The sequence below is a fragment of the Callorhinchus milii genome, unplaced genomic scaffold (assembly GCF_018977255.1).
Source record: "Callorhinchus milii isolate IMCB2004 unplaced genomic scaffold, IMCB_Cmil_1.0 Scaffold14, whole genome shotgun sequence".
Classification (NCBI taxonomy): Eukaryota; Metazoa; Chordata; class Chondrichthyes; order Chimaeriformes; family Callorhinchidae; genus Callorhinchus; species Callorhinchus milii.
Genome location: NW_024704755.1, coordinates 11,347,648 through 11,366,217, shown reverse-complemented (window position 1 = coordinate 11,366,217; position 18,570 = coordinate 11,347,648). Strand labels below are relative to the sequence as shown.

Here is an 18,570-nt window from a genome sequence, read left to right as displayed (position 1 = left end):
GGAATGTCCTCCAGACGTGAAAAGCTCTATCCAAATGTAATTTGACTGTATTGAACGTGAGCGAATACTGGCACTCAGATAAGCAACCAATATCTGTACCTTGAGATTACCAGTGAACTGAAGTAGGAGTGGGGAGAAAAAACCTCCTTTTTTTCAATAAACAACTTGATATAGTGCTTTATTGAGAAAAAATAACATTTGGTTGACTTTTTACATTTAGTATGGTATAAAGAAAAGTTCTGAAATACTACAATAATTTAACAGCCAACAGAAAAGTTTTGCAAAATATTTTTAGCCTAACTCATAGCAGCTCCTTTTCTTGTGCAATTACAAGCTTTACCATCACTGGACAAACAATATTGTACACTGCATAGAAGTCACAACTGACTGCAGTTCATTCGAAAATGTGGACCACTCATTGATGGCCCTAATTATTTTTAGTACACACTACAGAAATAAACAATACAGTGGCTTTTTGTTCTGGACAATTCCTAAAAATATAAATACCAAAATAAATAGGAATCTTTCTTTGCCAATTACACAATCACAAGCCTTGGAAGATGCAGCTAAAGAGTTTGGATCCCTCAACTTCATAATTAGTGCCTATCGTGAAAATAAAACTTAAAAGCTATCCATTCGTGAACAGCCAAACTTATCAAATGTCTTTCAATACTGGGGTTGTCGTGTTGGAGAAGCCACAAAGCAACTGCCAGCTGCTTCCTTCGATAAAACAATCTTACACCTGCATTACAGTAAAGCTGTCAATGCAGCAAAGTTATGTAAATGCATTCTCTAACTTAAAAAGCAAAAAGCTTAATACTAACTCACCAGACATGAGCCCCAAATCCAAGCATATTCCCAGTAAAGTTAAAGAATATGAGGTACATCTTTACAAAGTCCACTTTCTTCAGACTTGCCACATTTATAATACTGTCAATGTATTATTTTATATCATGTTCTAGATATGTGTGCAGTATTCTGAAGGCAACTGCAGAGTTGATGTTGGAAAGCACTTAATGCATCAATGACGTAGAGCTTGGAAGATGAGCCGTGGGAATCGTTGTCTGAAAGGTGAACTAATAAAGGGAGTACTCGTTAGAACAGAAGGGATTTTGGAATGTTTTCTGAGATCAGGTTTAAATCACATCAGACTCCAAAATGTCTCCTCTAAAGACCCCACGTATAAGTGGGGTGTCAAGAATAAATAGTGATGACTTCACAACCACCACCTCGGACCAGAAGTACTCTCTCCAAACCTTCTGTAAGTACTTCCAAAAATTCCATGTCTGGAAATACTAGGTCAAGGATCATGGACAAAAAATATCAGCTCACCTGGAGCTCTATGGGTGCAAATTTACCCATACAAATCTCTTTAGAGTTATGCATTGTATAAAGGATACAGTTTTCATCGCCATCCTGGTTCTTTGGTGGTCCAGGCATGTTCAGCAAAACCAGCTTGGCATCATGAGACCTATTTACAATGACTTCATTTAGCTTGACCGCTGTATGCATTCTCCTTACATTGGACTGGTCTCTGAAAAGGAGGGAACGTTTAAAAAAAATAATTATAACCACATTAGGATAATAAGTGGGTACAAACAAAACCCATTAAGGTTTTAAGCAGATTGAATCAGCTGTTAAGTTACTGACTGGCTTTCTAGAAATGCTTTGTTACACTTTAATGTGGTGGGGGGGAAGAAAGACAGAATGTGCCCATAACACTCAACTCATTGAGATATGTGGGATATGTTTCACAAGCAAGTAAAATGTTGACAGGATTAAAAGCATATAGGAAACTGCATCATATTTTGCAGAATGATTCAGCTGGCTTTTAGCATGTAAAGGATCAATATAACGCATCCGGCATCTCTTGATCCTCCACATCTCATCCAAATGCGATTCCTTAAATGCCTATGTGGTTCATATAATCTTACTGCTCACAGCACAAAGTGTTTTTTCAGATCCCACTTACTGTCATCTGCAATCTGCTTCTCTTTTACTCTCTCATCCTTTTAATATTTTATTTAATTAATCTCAATGGCTTTTTATAGGAACCTTATACATCACTTTGTTTCCTTTTGTTTTATAAAATGTGTATATAGAGCTTTTAGGCTACTTCCTTAATCAGAGGAATATATTTTTTAGAATGGGGTGAGGGAGGGGTAGGATGTGAGAAGCGGAAGAGTGTCCATAAAGATCTAAAGCAGAAGGTTTTTTTTACTGAATAATACAATCAACAATCTCTTGCTTAATAGCTGCTTTAATCAATGCAGCAACACATTACCAAATCAGCTGGCAAGTCGAGCCCAGGCATTTGCCCAACAGGCGGAACAGGAAGGCGGTAAATGGATGGGAAAATGAGACCAATAGTTTAGCTTTATCATTTGCATTATTGAAATCAGGGTAGTCCTATCAACTACCAGCATGACCTCTCCGTTATTTGACAGCAAGAAGATAAGGACCAGCTATAGTTCCCCCAACCTCCCTCTTCCACAGTTCAATCTGCATCCTGATGAGGCCAGAGGCATTCACAACAGCAAGTCAGCCAAGAGACACAGTTTGAAAAAAAATCTACAAAGGACTATTAGACTATATAATGAGCATTACTGATCTAAGGAGATTCTGGTATTGACTTGTGACATTGGAATTTATTTTTGTCTTTACAAACATCCGAGTTCACAAGCTCCAAAGCACACAAACACTGAAAACATTGGTTATCTTCACTCATCCACATTGTTGTAGAAAGATGGCCTTCAAGTAGATTTGCTCTAAGCATAACTAATAGTAATGAAGAGCAAACTTCATGAGCATTTTACAGGTTTTTTAAAAAAATTGAGAAATGACCTTTTACTAGAACTATTTGTTTTAAAAATAATAACATTTAAAATAAAACACTAGCCAAATCACAAAACATTTAATACTTACAGAGTCTCCCATTCTCTGAATACATATAGATTGAAGAAAGTGTGAAAAAGAGGAGGTTAGGCGAAGAATAATTAAAGCATTTAACGAAACATGATCAGAATAGATTTTGTAATCTGGTAACGTTTAGTCTGCATTGGAAAAGTTATATGCTGTACGTATCATTTTGGGAAGTCTTTGGGAAGGCTTGTACTTCGTTTATTTTTGAACAGATTTGTATCCTTACCAACTTAAATGAAGGAAAATTCTTTTGCTACTTAACTGCTGAGTAATTGGTCTAAATATTTGGATGGCAGATTGTTTTTTGCACATTGTTTTGAGAAACTCATTTCCCCCCCCACACATTTTAGATATTTTACATTGACAATATTGTACTGAAGCTTTTAATCCAAGGCTGATTTTAAGAGAAACTAAATGCATAAGCAGCCTTAGTGGAGGACTGTATTTACAATTTTTTTAAAAAATGGAGTTACCACCATTTAATAATGATTACTTTTTTTCCAGGCATTAAATGACCTATTCTGTAAAAGAATCAAATTGTTTAAGTACAACACTTTTTTTGGATCATCAACGGCTCCATCAATATTGATATTAAACCGTGAAGAATAATTGCTCAGATGTTTCACACAAACGATGGCAAAATATGACAACAACAACAAATTACATTTGTATAGTTCCTTTCACGTAGGGTGGACTTCCCAAGGCGCTGGACAATCAGGGATAAATAAGAATAGGTCCTGCCAATTATACTCATTCAATATAAAGTAAGGACAATCAGATACTATAGATACTATACAATCAGATACTACTGAAACAATTATTCGGAGCGTAAAACTATTATAATATTTTCCATTGGGTCTTGGCCTTAAAACAGATTTCATTTTTATTTGTGCAATAGAATAGCCAGGTAAAAAAAAAGCACAGTTCAGTAAAACGACCAAGGAGAACATTTTGTAATGATTATTTGCAGGTGTTTTCAGGAGAGTAGACACTTACGGTTTAATACTGATCAATTCCCTGAAGCTGTTCGGGGTATGCATCTTACAACGGTTTCGCTCAGATTCATATTTCTCTTTTGTCCAGGTCATCTGTACTTTGTCAGGAGAAACATGTAGCTCTTCCTCTTCATCAGAGTATATGCTTTCTTGACGAATCATTGAATTCCTGTCTTTTACCAACTGAGCCTGAAGAAAGCAAAGAAACACTAAAACACCTTGTACTATAAGAATACGTTGATTATGAACAAGTGCCAGAAAGTAAAATATTTAACAGTAGACTGAACTCTGTGTTCTATTATTGTTAATACCTATTCCCTGCTTTTCTCATCAAACCAATAGAGGTAATAGACAACTTGGAAAAAACAAAGCTTGAGCTGACGAAACAAATCATGAGAATGGAATATCAACATCAGCACAGATACAACAACAACAAAATTACATTTATAGACCACCTTTCACGTCGGGAGAACGTCCCAAGACACTGGACAGTCAGGGATCAGTACCCAAGCATGGGGAGGGGTGGGGTAGGAGTGAGGGAAGGCACAGAGGTAGGAGGGCGACTGAAGGCACAATCGAAGAGGAGGGTCTTGAGACCGGCCTTGAAGGAGGTAAGGGAGGCGAAGGGACTGTGGGATGGAGTTCCAGAGTGTAGGGGCAGAGAGGCTGAAAGTCTGGCCACCAATGGTAGGGCGGGAGACGGAGCAGGCCGGAGCCCGCTGAATGGAGGGAGCGGGCAGGTTGGTAGGGAGTAAGCAGGTCAGAGGTAGGAGGGGGCAATGCGTGCGTGAGGATTTCGGCAGCCTGAGGGGTGAGGCAGTGGCAGAGTCTGGCAATGTTGCGGAGGTGGTGGTAGGCAGTGCCGGTCATGGCGCGGATGTGGGGGAGAAAGGACAGTTCAGGGTCAAACAAAGCACCCAGGTTCCTGACTGGCTTAGTGAGGTTGAGTGTGCAGCCGTGGAGGCTGATGCTGCCAGCGCCTGAGATGTGGAGACGCTGGCATGAGCCAATCAGGAGGACCTCGGTCCTGCTGTCGTTCAATTGGAGAAAGTTGTCCCTCGTCCAGGACTTGATGTCGGACAGGCAGTCGGTCGGGACGCTAGCAGTCCTAGAGTTGAGGGTGGAGGCAGAGAGACAGAGTTGGGTGTCATCCACCTCCATGTGGAAATTTACCCCATGTCTGTGGATGATGTCACCAAGGGGGAGCATGCAGAGATCCAAGTAGGCAATAAAAATATCCAAATCAGATTTTAAACAGAGATGAGAAAGTAAACTCCGAACAATGCTTTCAGATGCACTGAGACAGCAGAAGAGGACACAAGTTTAGGGTTGCAATTTCAGAACAGATATCAAGAATTATTTATTTACCCAGAGGGTACAGATTGCCAGGAACAGATGACCAGGAAGTAAGTGGTGTTGAGGCCAGGATGCTGGAAACAATTTAAAACAGGTTGGTACTACAATGGAAGGATGGTGTGCAAAGAGCTAAGGAGCTGGTACTCAAGCTCCACACTGTACTCCAGGGCACTGGGGACAAGGATGCTTCTCACGAAAATCCCATTAATCCTGCAAGCCAAAGCCCTAACAGATAGGGTGGTCCAAACTGAAAAAGCAGTGGGAACGCTTGCTAGTAGTACTTTCAGTGGTAAGCTATTTGGTTTTAGCTGGTTAAACCAAACAGTACTCCAACACACATTCTGGGGTCCTTGAGACTTGGCTCTTGTGAGCCTAGACCAAATACTCTCCAGAATGAGATAAGCATGATGCGTCCTTTCAGAGAGTGCTCATTCCATTAGATATCAATACCAACAAATAAATAAAATCAAATAATGCAGAATATTTAAATTGTATTCCATCATACCTCTCTTTCCCTCTCAGTCTTGGATAGCCTCATCTGCCTCAACATTTGTGACCGCTGCTCCATCATCAGAGTTCTTTCGTATGTATAAGCTGAAATATCACTGCCGTGCTGAGAACAGAATTTGATGACATTATTATAAGAAATTATATCTCCAATAAAAATGTTGCTAAAACATACTTTAGGTTTCACCATTTCTCACCATCTCAACTACTTCAACTTCTGCCTCAATTCGGAGGTGGTAAAGGAAAGTTGCAAGGTCCTTTTTCATCTGAATGCTGTTATCATCCATTTGTGCAACAGTGAAAATGCGCATCGTGCATTTTTTCCAGACCTGCGCAGGAACAGTTTGTGTTAAATTTCCATTTACGGTCAGAAGCTGCTAAAGTAAAACCACACTAAATACAAACAAACAATTTGATCATGACTTCCAACAAAGAGGAAAAAAATAAAATGTTACTATCAGCTGATATGGATTTATTGCCCAGCTGGTAGACCTTAGAACCATAGAAATTCAAAGCATAGGCATTTTGCCCATCTCGTCTGTGCTGGCTCTTTTAAGAGCAATCATTTCAGTCCCATTGACCTGCCTTTTCCCCTTATCCCTGTAGCTTACTCATTAGCCTGTTCCATTTACATCTTGGTCCACTGCATGTAGTTACTCTTCCAAAATAACAGCAAATCCTTTAAATTCCTCCCCCCACCTTTATAAATGACTTTAGAAATAAACAAAACATTTAATTATTTAAAGTTGCCTTGCAGATGGACTTATTAAAAAGCTTTTATTGTTGCTCCAATCTAGAGAAACAAAGAGTTATTGCATTTGTTTAGTTGTCTTGTGCAAAGCCATGGTACGTGACAAGTTTCAGAATCAGTTCTCTCAACCAAGAGTTGCAAATTTGTGCTACCAGTGCCATTTAAAAGAAATGGGAGGCACAGTCATTCATTGTACCTTCCCCAACCGAACCAGTCTTCTGATTTAAACAATTACAATTTTTTAGTTTTCATCATGAATTAAATATGAAGCGTGACTGTTAACTGCAAACTATCAAAATTGGACACCCAGCAATAAATTCCAGCTATTACAGATGGGACATTGCCATGTATATTTGAAATTTCTAACACTGAAAAAAAATTTCAAAACTACTACAGTTCACGTTACTTAGTTTGTACCTTGTGTTGTCGGAGGAGGAAAGGGAGCAGCATCAACATGCCCCCATCGTGCACAATCCACCAAACATCAATGCGGCCCTCAGTAAAGCGTTCATGATTACTTGGATAGAGGGAGACGTTCTTGGGCACCAACAGAGCAAGGTGACCAGCTGTGGTGACTCTTACAGTGTCTGGAAATAGGATCAGTGTTATTTTGGGAGTGGCATTTTCTTACTAACAAGACACACTGGAATATGAATCAAATAAGCTAACTGCTGAAAACTTGAATCTGGGGTGGAAGAAATACAATTGTGCTATTCACAAATTAGCTTTGTTGCAATCACCAAGACTTTCAGTAAGTAAACATTGAAAACCATTGATTTATAGACACTGTGGTTAATTGTAAATCACAAAACCTGCAAGTTATCTACAGTCAGTACACCAAGAACATTATAGATTTAATAGATCTGTGATTAAATATGCCGTGCACTGACTTGCTATCAGCCTACAAAAAAAATTGATGAGCAAACCTGCCAAATAACAGCATTGCCTCAACCTCTCTGGGAAATAAACAGTTGAGCTGTTGAGAAAGTAGCAACCACAGGTGCATGATGGCATTCACATAGAGATTGTGATATTGTAATCATACGGTCAGTATTCAGTTTATTTTAAAAAAAATTCCACTCTTGAGTAAATCTTACCAATGAAAGTTTTCCAGGCTCTGGGATCCTCACTCTGTCTCCAGCCATAAGGCCAACCCATAACTACTGAATTGTGTTTCATTCCACCAAGTCCACAAGATTGAATTAAATGTGCAATGCCTTCTCGAACCTTGGAAGAAACCACCAATTGAGTAAACCCTTTCACCTTCTCTATGGCCATCATGCTTTTAATTGTCTAGAATGAAGAAAAGAAAATTATACATGTAACAATAATCAAACTATACATAATTCAAGTGGGAAGAATTCCAGCCTCCAGTGACTGGTTTGTTTCTCCAAGTGCTGTCAATAATACGACAGACCTGACTGGCTCAGGCAAAAGGCTATGAGACTGCAACGGAGAAATCAACTCAATTCCAATCTTCCATTGTTCGGTGCATCACCAGCCCCAAAGAGACCCCCCACTTACTTTTTCCTCTCTCTCCCTTCCCCTCCCTCCCCAATCAGGATAGTTATTAGTTGGTTATTAGCCTTCTGACAAGCACAGGTTTGAGCACTCTCCATTCACTTTTGGTAAAACTGTACAAGTAGATTTTGTTGATGTCAAATTCATTTTGTATCTGAACTCAGTGTTAAGTGACAAATAAAATAAGATGCCACAGCTGCAGTTAAGTCTAAATTCTAGGCCAGGTGACAATAATGGTAATGTATTCCATTCCCCAATACTCACTGCCTTAACCTTAATGAGGATGAGAAGGCACCTCATCTCAAAAAAATGTAACATTTAAGCCATACTTGTTCAGCGGCTTGTGCTTCTCCGTAGTTTTCTAGAAAATTCCCTTGAATGACTGAGCCAACGATAGTTAAACCTTTGCCAGCTTTTAGCTGAGATGCAAATGTTAGCAATCTGGGATGTTTCACATGTAAATCTTCATCTAGTTTCAGCAGTACCAGCAACTGAGGCCTAGGGAAAAAAGCATTCACAATTTAGTGCAATAATTCAACAACTTTTTTTTTCCCAAGAGTGCACCATTTGGGGTAATGTGCACTCTGAAAAAGATCCATTACATACAATGTCTGTCTATCAATACAAAGGAGTGGACTACAATATTTAGAACACTTCTAATGGATGATTGGACTAGAAGAAAACCTCCTTCAGGTAGGAAATATGAAAGAAATGAAGAACTGATCAACATATTAGATTTGAGTATGTTACTGCAAACCCTGAATAATAACATAGATATAATCTCCAAATCAACTCTAAACTTACCTCCAGTTCTTAGTATGAGGAGGACCTTCTTCCAGCCTCAGCAAAGCATAACGAGCTGCGCTCAGAGACAGACCCCGAATACCATCACCCCACTCTTTTTCTGCACTGCAGAAATCAGACAAAATTAAGCCTGTTAATATCATATTGATCAGCATTATTGAAATAATTGTCAAGGCAGGAGCGATTGGAAATTTATTAATGATGACAGCAGTTTCAATATAGTTTAACCTCGCCTTGTAGCATTGAGTGTAACACAATATTTAAGCTACTTTTACAGTGCTTTTCCACACTTGAAAGCAATGGGGAACAAAATCCCAAGCTCATCAATGAGGGCATCTCACTACGAGAACCTACTTGCTAGTTTTCACTTTGTTAGAGAACAAAGCAACTGCCAAATTTCCCAAATAAAACCATGGCACAGAATTCTCTGCTATAATTAAAATCAAATGAATACTGCCAATTAAGATGGTTGAACTCTTTGTACAAAGTCAGTGCTCATTTATGCAATAGATCTAATGCTGCGCTATTTGCTTGTACTTTTCTCCCAGTTTGCTACTAATCCCGATTATGCGAGATGACAATCCTGATGTATTTTAGAACAAATACCAGGGTAAACAAAATCAAGTGCTAATAGGAACATAAAAGAACAACAAAATTACATTTGTATAGAGCCTTTCATGTTGGGAAGACGTCCCAAGGCGCTGGACAGACACAGTTATGGACCAAGCTGGGGGTTGGGGTGGGAGAGGGTGGAGGGCAGGGGGGGTGAAGCAGGGAGATCGAAAGCACGGTTGAAGAGGAGGGTCTTGAGGTGGGTCTTGAAAGTGGCGAGCGAGACGGAGGGACTGTGGGATGGAGTTCCAGATAAAACCCTATTCAGTAAATCTAACATGCTCCTTATGTGTTTAAAAGTTAAGATACATGAGATTCCTTAATCACTTCTTTGTTCAGCATCTTTAAAAACAGCTAGTTGCTCAGAAACCAGCTGTTTAACAAATTTGAGCAAGGTATCATGAATCAGTTATTTTCAGAGAAAGGAAAAAAACATATTTTAACTGGGTCAAACATTAGTCATGAAAACAAAACTGTAATCTGCAAAAAAAATTAACTTTTTTTTAAACTTACCCTTGGTACTCAATATACTTGTAAATCATGCCTGCGATAAGCATAGCGACAAGAGCGTAATACCATGAAGAAATGAACATTAGAGCAAGGCATGTGCTCATGCCTAAAAATGATAAAGCCCTACAGAAAGTAAAAAAAATAAATAAAATAATTTTGTTTTACACATTTCTGAATTTGAAGCCTCTTAGGTACAACATCAAAATTTTAAATTGCTTCCATTTAAACATTCAAAATCGGAACAAGCTTAATAATCTTCTAATTTGTTGCACAATTTTAAAATGAAATATTAGGACAATTAGACAAGTCATCAAGCCCTTTATATACAGGCACTTACCAATGGTAGTATTTAAATCTGGGACGCCAGTTGGGAGTTCGCAGAAGTGTTTGTACTGCACAAGCCAGGTTAACAAACAAATAGCACATTAAGAAAAACCTGTAAAATATGAATGGCAAATGTATCCAGCAGATTTCATCATTACATAATAGCTTAAGATAGATACTAAGGATAATGCACAAAGATATACCTACAGTCTGGATCTTTATTAATCCACATGATACGCATAATCCATGGAACATAGTTAGGATTTGTATCTCACTGAACGAAATTTGGAGTTGTATTCTAATTGATTATTCTTTTAAAAAGATTTTTTTTAAATCATGAATTAAAAATATGATCCACTCAATTTTTTTAATTTAAAAAATCGTTACAAAAACGTCTACTTACATTGAGAGAATGGGAGCCACCATATCAAGTGAGGCGATCAGTATTCCGAGTTCAGCTATTATAGCCGTCAGAAGAAGAGCCCAAGTTGGTTCACCATTTGCTTTTCCATGTCCAAACACCTACACATAGATTTGCATTTCAAAATACAGTCAGGATCTTAAAAGATCAAAAAAATCTGTACTTCCTAATGCTGTAAATGTGAAATAAATATTTAATTGTTAATTCATCTTTACTCGCCCCTTCCTTAGCCTCTTTCAAGTCCCATCTCAAGACCCTCCTCTTTGACTATGCCATCAGCACCCCCCTTTCCCCCCCCAACCCGGGTCTGAAATGCTGTACTCTGTCCAGTGCCTTGGGACATCCTCCCGACGTGAAAGGCGCTACACAAATGTAATCTTGTTGTTGATGATCACATTTAGATGAACAACAATAGGGGTGTTTAACAAAGCAATTAAGTTTGTACTGACCCGTAAGAAAGGAATGATATTGTCCTTAGCAATTGCTTGTAGCAATCGGGGAGCCCCAGTTAAGCTTTGTAAACCGGCTCCACATGTAGAGAAAAAGGAACCAACCACAATAACCCAGGGAGAAGGCCAAGCTAGAGTTCCCACAACTAAATTCTTATTAACAGCATCACCGTATCTAGAGAAAGAAAAAAAAACACCATCAAATTCTAGATAACACAACTAGCAGATCTCTATGACAATAAAGCATCAAAGAAACAAATCATAGAAAGAATCTGATAGGTGGACAATCATAGATAGGACATCTGAAGGTTGCACCCAATCTGATACAGTAGCTTAAAGGGGAGTCCCCATGAGTTTGTGGAAGAGAAGAAGGCCTGATTAATCTAGGTGTTCTATTTAAAAATAATAGATATTATATTTGGATCTTAGTATAGCTTTGACAACAACAACAAGATTTCATTTAGAGCGCCTTTCACGTCCTGAGGACGTCCCAAGGCGCTGGACAGTTGAGTCAGGACCCGAGCAGGGGGGAAATGGTCAGGGTGGGGCGAAGGGAGGGAGCGAACGAGAGGGGAGCTGAAGGCACGGTCAAAGAGAAAGGTCTTGAGACCGACCTTGGAAGGAGGAAAGGGAGGAAACAAGGTGAAGGCACTGGGGGATGGAGTTCCAGAGCCTAGGGGCTGAGAGGCTGAAGGCCCGGCCACCGATGGTAGGGCGGTTGGGGCGGGGGATGTGGAGCAAAACACCATTGACCAAATAGACATGCTTTAATTAACATTTTTATAATAATAATCCTTGCATTTGATATAGCACTTTATCAAGTCTTCGAGACGTCTCAAAGCGCTTCACAGGTTATACTGTAAAGTGTATTGATTGTATATTTTGTGGGTGAAATGCGGTAGCCAATTGCACACATAATGGAATTGAAAAATATTATGCAGAATATTTTGCAACTGGGCAATTTAAATAAAGCGCTTCAGGTTATTAAAAATAATGCAATACTTACTTATCGCGAAGGACAACACCTTCGACACAGGCGCCAAATAACACCACACTACTCAGGTCTGGAGTTTCAGTTAAAGCAAAGTAAAAGTCAGTTCAATAAATTACTTTGACAGGATAAAATTATTTCATATCGGTCCCCTTTCCTCGATTACCGTCTATGGTATCTTCACTGGACACCAAGGGATGAACCAAAGTTCAATGATTATATATTGGTGGAAGAGGGAAATTGGGTTTCACTGGAATCAACCGTTTACATTCAGCGTGAGTCAGTATACAACTTTTGCTAATTGATAAGAGTTGGAACCCATGTTCAACACTGGTCTGCCTTGCTTTCTCCTTTCAGACACAGTACTCTGTTCACTTGATGCCATCTAGTGGAAGGCTGATAATTAGCAAGACATACAGCAGAACAAGCAAGAGACTGACTCAAACTTGTGAACCTTCTGGTTGGGAATCACAACATCTGGCCATTGGAGCAGTTAGCTTACTCATTCTGGTTTCAACTTTGAATGATCAATAACTAACCACTTTCTGAAGTGTAAAAAGGATACAAACTAGTGAAGTTGTAGCAATAGCCAATATTGTACCAACAGGAATCGACTTTTGTGCATCCTTCAGGTCTCCAGATCGATTTGAACCAGCCATGATACCTGGAAGGTAAAAAGCAAAGAACATTAAAAACATCAATAAGAGACTAACTATTTAACTAATGCTGTATTTTAATTTTATTAACTAATTGCTTTCCCTCTTTTTTCTAAAAATATTCAGTAAACACAAGAATGAGTACAATTGAAAGCCTACAGTATAAAGAAATGAAAATGGAAAATTGTAAACACATTTCCAAATAAAGCTTATGATAAGGACCATTGCCTTTTCTCTACCAAAAGATCAAAGGTACTTTATTCCAAGAAGCAGTAAATCAATGCTATTATAATACCACAGTTTAAATAAAACCAAGGCACAAACTGGGATGGACAAATAAAAATTTAAAAATGCAAGTTTAAAAAATGCAAAGCAACAAAGAGAACCTGAACCAAAATAAATAAATGTTAGAAACTTCCCTACAGAAGGCAAAAATAATGGGAAAATTATATTAAGCTTCACTTATTCCAACAACCAATTCTAAGCAGTGTCTTGGAGCAGGTTGGTTGCCTGCCTAATAATATTTGGCACATGTCAATGGGAGTGGGGGAAAAATAGCCTAAACGAGGTGCCAAACAAAATGTTGAACTGGAAGGGAGGGGAGAGGAAGAGTATAGCAGAAATGCTATTTATAGCAACAGAGTGAAAATGTTTTTTCTCATGTATCAATGAATATTCAAAGTGTTCTCACCAGTTACTGAAGGAAAGAAGATGCCAACCAGCATGGTAAAAGTAGTGGTTATGTCTGCAAGAACATAGATGGGTATATACTTTTTTGGCCCAGAAGTTTCAACCGATTGCAACGTTTGCTTTTCGAGTATCTCCCCCTTGGTCATGTACCTGCTCCACAGGTTTTCTGCAACAAAATTGAACAAGCTTTGGTTTAATAAACAACTTCCATTTTGGCAAGTTTCCAAGAAAATAATCCAAACAAACACCCATAGTTAGGAAGGATGAATATGATCTAAGTGTCAAAGCTGCTAAAGTTATTAAAATGTGCAAATCTGAAACTCTTTGACCGATACCCTAATATCAACGACTGAAAACCCACTAGTAATCCTAAAATGGTACTCCTCACCAACCATTTTCTCAAATTTCCCTCCATCTTTCAAAACTGAAAAATTCGCAAGTGGAAACACAATAAAAAATATCAGTTGATACAAAGAATTCAACTCGAGTTCTTATTTGTAACAATAATAAATTGATCATTTTTAATCCACGACTGTTTGTCAGACACTGCTGTGCGCAATTGGCTGCCGTGTTTCGCCCACAAATATATGGTCAATTCACTTTACAGCATATTCTGTGAAGCGCTTTGAGACATCTAGAAGACGTGAAAAGCACTATATCAAATGCAAGGATTATTATTTTATTATTATTATTTGGCACTTCAACACAACATCTGTGAATACTTGGATGGCTGCTAAGAACAAGTGAAAAATGAACATTCTGGTGCAATCTCCTTCTCACAAGAGTTATGTGTAAATGAAAGGCATTTTCAACGGCACATACATCTGACAGATCAGCTTCTTGTAAAGTGCACATCAGTTCAGATAAGAACATCCCACTCAATGCTCAAATTTTATTTTTGGGCCAATTAAGTACGAAGAGTACATGGACTATGTACGTTAGCCATCCAGGAACTAGATGGAGTTTCCCCAAATACGTCTGGTCCTTTAACCATCCAGTATGCTGAAACTTGCACATTTAGTAAACATGAAGATGGCCACCAATGATTGAACATTTGTATTCAAACCAATTCAGAACAGGAATTGGGAAACTACAAACTTTTGTTAAATAGAAAAGTAAATGTGCATGCAGTTTTCTATTGCTGAATCCAATATAGAACCCAGCAAGCTATGTAATTCAATAACACTTAAACAAATCACATTAGTAATAAAAACAACAAAATAATATGCATTTTGTACAAACCGTATATAATGCCACTTGCCACACCAGGAATCCCTTGGATTTCAGACACATTATTGTGAACAAAATACTCGTCACAATCATCCGTGGTTAGATTTTTACTGTTGCAGAAAAATTCCCACAGCTGGGTTGCCACGGTTTCATTGTTTTCAATAGTGGTCTTGGCACAAACATCAAACAAACCTCTGGAAAGTGTTCGATTTCCTAACATACAAATTCTAAGAAATAAACATGAATGGGTATTGTTATGTCGAAAACCATTTTCTCTATAAGTGCTCTGGCTGACAGCAGTATGTAGAAATACTACCAGCAATCAAGAGAATGCTAACAAATGTCTTACTTTTCCATTAGTAACACATAACCATACATTTTCTTTCTACAGAGCTTGTAACAATAGATTGGGCACATTATGAGTGATGTTGCATACTGTTGCTTATATTAAGGTTTTTGGAATAATAAGGGAAGCCTTACTCAAACACTAGCTATTTTTCCAACAATTTAACTGTTACAAATTGTAGTCTTTTTTAAAAAAACACAGAAGCAATGGCTAACACAGCAAAGATATCACTTACTTAAATTCTGGAGGATGGACTGCTGTTTTAATGACACCCACATAAATGGACAAGATGGATATTATCACACAGACCAAAAATAAGGAGGCAAATTTATTAACATATCGGACTCCTATGAAGACAACTAAGCCCATAAAAGCAAGGAAAATTGTCCCATAGAGTCTCATGTTGTTCAGCATAGCACCAGACTCATTTGAGTCAACAGGTTTGAATACCGCTGCTGCAGGGACAATGTAGGTCTGAAAGTAAAGGGAATTAGGATCCATTAGAAATTATACCAAATAGGAACAAAATCAAAAAGCACAAATATATAACCATTTGAAATGTTCACGCTGCAAAGGGGAACATGCATTATTTGTAACTAGTAACTGCAGCTTAAAAGAAAAGCAAGTAATGTGTCATTAACAGCTCAACAAATTATTCTCCTTCAATAATCAAATCTGTTAAAGCAACCACCTGCTGTCAACAATCGCTCTGGAACAGTACTGACCGATTTTCTATAATATACCACCCCTATGCAGCAACCAACTGTCTAATCCAACCAGTTGCCACTCTTTTTTTAAAAAAGCTCTGTTGAACAGGTTTGACTGTATTTTTTCTCTTTACACTTAAACCAAAAATCTCATTTTACTCATAGGAGAATATTGTCCTACAGCTTTACCTCTTAAAAGTGAATTACAATGCATTCCAAGAGGTTAATGTAAATGTTTCAAATATTGTAAGTACAGCATTCCCCAATTAATATTTTTATTCACACTTGTATCATATGCTGCTTTGTAAACCCAAAGGCAGAAAAAAATGTACACAGTAAAAATCAGGAAGAATTTTGCTAAGAACTGAAATAAAAATAGAAATGTTGAAAATCCACTGTGTGTACAATCAACACCTGATTATTTCAGCAGTAGCCCACAGGGATAGAGACAGGATGTTCAAAGTCCCTGTTGTGTTGAGCCAATTTGCCTAACAAAGGTTTAAAATTGTCTGCAGTCGCAGCTTCGAGCTGTTCAGGCTATGCCCTGAGAAAGTTACTTGTAGTCGGGGCCCATTTAAAGGCCAGTGTGCAAGACTGTTTTGAAAACAATACTTTGAGGCGAGTGCCTCAGTCAATTTATCTAATAACTTGACAGCACATCAAACGTCATTCCTGTGCCAAGAAGCAGAGGTAGAGAGGATTGCAAGTTAATCATTAAAATCAGGATATCACCACTCTAGCTTTTTGTTTTTTAAATGAAAGTCTTTATGCTGTGGAGGAGTTTTCATTGCCTTGAGTGATTTAAGCTATAACTTCCTAATCTTTTTCGACATCTGCTCTTTTTCCCTGCTGCATAAATGACTGTCCTGCTGAGACATGCAATCTTAATTCTTACCATAACAGACCCTTCCAGTACTTTCCTCCTTCATTCAGGTTAGGTCAGTGTACATGTATTAACATGCAGAACATCTCTACTGTTCTATGATCAGCCAAAAATTGACGCGGTTTCAGAGTGGGTAACAGTGACACATGCCGAGGTTTCCTTTAAACTTTAAAAGATTCAATCCACAAGAAATAACCATGCTGTATAATCAAGCTCAGAGTGTAACCTCCAGTCAAAACAGGAATTGGTCTTCTTTTGTTCACATTAAAATCAGACCCCATTAAAACACATTTTGATATATAATGCAGATCCGCTTACACTTCATGTGTACCACTTTTATAGCACATCATGTATAATGTGGAGTTGCATTTTATGGGCCACCATTTTAATAACAGGTTCAATGTATTCTTAAAAATGATTGGTGGGGACCACTTCTTATAATAATATATGATTTGCCTTTGAGGAAGAAAAATAATAATTCAGGAACATCTGGACCAAATGCAATAATGTAATTAGTGGTAGATGAATTTTAACGTAGATAAATGTAAGGAATATTGGAACAAGGGTATGTGCACACAATGAAAAAAAAGGAAATTCAAAGGAAGAGTTACTTTGCATCAACTTACCAATAAGATTTCAATGGCACCAAGTATATACATGGCTCCTGCAAAAGTAGTTCCAAGATAAAAGCACAGACCAACCGCACCACCGAATTCAGGACCAAGTGACCTTGAAATCATGAAATAAGAGCCTCCAGCTGCAAAACAAAATGGCCAAGACAAACAGTTTGATTAGAAAAGTAAATACATCATGAGACAAAGGAATTCTAAAGGTGGATTCCAGCCTGTGGAGTTGGATTTTTTTATAGCAACTGTCTCCCAGCATCCAACCTTAGAAAGACAACCCGTTAAAATAGTTTCAATGCAACTGCAAGGCATTGCCTCAAAACATTCAGCAGGTATATGGATAAAACTGGCAGCCAATGATTTGGAAATTTTGTTCATAAGATGTTCATTACCTGGTACCACTCCATTTGTTGCGATAGCACTCATTGATATAGCTGTTAGCATGGTCTGAAAAACACAATATCAAGAAAGCAAGCCAAGTCTTTGTGAACATGCTGTACAAATCATTCTCCTAAAATAAATTGCAGAAAAAAGCTTGGTTGCTATTCTGAATGTTGCAATAGCACTCATTGATATCAATCTTAAACGAACAATTGCTTTGAAGCATTTGAAGCCTCCTGGTGAATATTTCCCCCAGAATATGGCATTTTGGAATATGAAATATATATCCTAGTAATCCACCTTTGAAACTGAATTCTTGTTCTTTGTTGGATAGCGCAAATATTACTACACATGCATAACTTATTTTTAGATTAAATGGACAAACATTCAGTCTATACATTTAGCAAAGCTAGTCCAGTAACATTTTGGGTACTTACACAGCAGCAGCACATGAAGACAATACAGAAAGACTGCAAGACTCCTGCCGCTCCTACAAGCCATGTCAGTCGGAGAAAAAGAATCACTCCAAAAATATTTTGTAGGCAGGGTAGGTAAACTCCCATCAGGGTTCCCATACTGGGAGACTAAATAGGAAAATAAAATTAAAAACTATTAAGGTAATTTGCAGATTAAAGCTTGGTTTTATCTTATATAGCAATTTTCACATTCATCATGCATCTCCTACAGATGCTGTTCTTTTGACCAATGGAATTCAAACAAAAAGCAAAATGAATGAAAAATCGTTTGTAAAATGTGAGATATAAATCAGAAATACTAAGTTAAACTTTCCAAAAAGTAATTTCCTTGTTTATAGCAAATGCCATTGGATTCCATTATTTAAATCACCCTCAACTGAAACTACCCCGTCCAAAATGGATGTGTTATGGA

General features: G+C 38.0%; 1 protein-coding gene across 2 annotated transcripts in view; it reads right to left on the bottom strand.

The window, feature by feature from the left end:
- Nucleotides 1–162: 162 nt before the first annotated feature.
- The window catches only part of slc12a4 (solute carrier family 12 member 4), a 44,338-nt gene continuing 25,930 nt past the window's right edge, over nt 163–18,570 (bottom strand). For both annotated transcript variants that reach the window (XM_042340226.1, XM_042340227.1), the window contains exons 4-24: nt 18,120–18,266; nt 17,694–17,748; nt 17,302–17,432; nt 15,321–15,559; nt 14,752–14,966; nt 13,511–13,675; nt 12,729–12,827; nt 12,179–12,236; nt 11,173–11,347; nt 10,706–10,824; nt 10,316–10,414; nt 9,982–10,101; nt 8,857–8,961; nt 8,382–8,550; nt 7,629–7,824; nt 6,949–7,118; nt 5,978–6,109; nt 5,779–5,886; nt 3,919–4,106; nt 1,401–1,534; nt 163–1,286 (exon numbers count right to left, since the gene is read on the bottom strand). In XM_042340226.1, the coding sequence (XP_042196160.1) occupies nt 1,195–1,286; nt 1,401–1,534; nt 3,919–4,106; nt 5,779–5,886; nt 5,978–6,109; nt 6,949–7,118; nt 7,629–7,824; nt 8,382–8,550; nt 8,857–8,961; nt 9,982–10,101; nt 10,316–10,414; nt 10,706–10,824; nt 11,173–11,347; nt 12,179–12,236; nt 12,729–12,827; nt 13,511–13,675; nt 14,752–14,966; nt 15,321–15,559; nt 17,302–17,432; nt 17,694–17,748; nt 18,120–18,266 (2,916 nt within the window). In that variant the 3' untranslated portion in view covers nt 163–1,194. The remainder of the gene's footprint in view (nt 1,287–1,400; nt 1,535–3,918; nt 4,107–5,778; nt 5,887–5,977; nt 6,110–6,948; nt 7,119–7,628; nt 7,825–8,381; nt 8,551–8,856; nt 8,962–9,981; nt 10,102–10,315; nt 10,415–10,705; nt 10,825–11,172; nt 11,348–12,178; nt 12,237–12,728; nt 12,828–13,510; nt 13,676–14,751; nt 14,967–15,320; nt 15,560–17,301; nt 17,433–17,693; nt 17,749–18,119; nt 18,267–18,570) is intronic.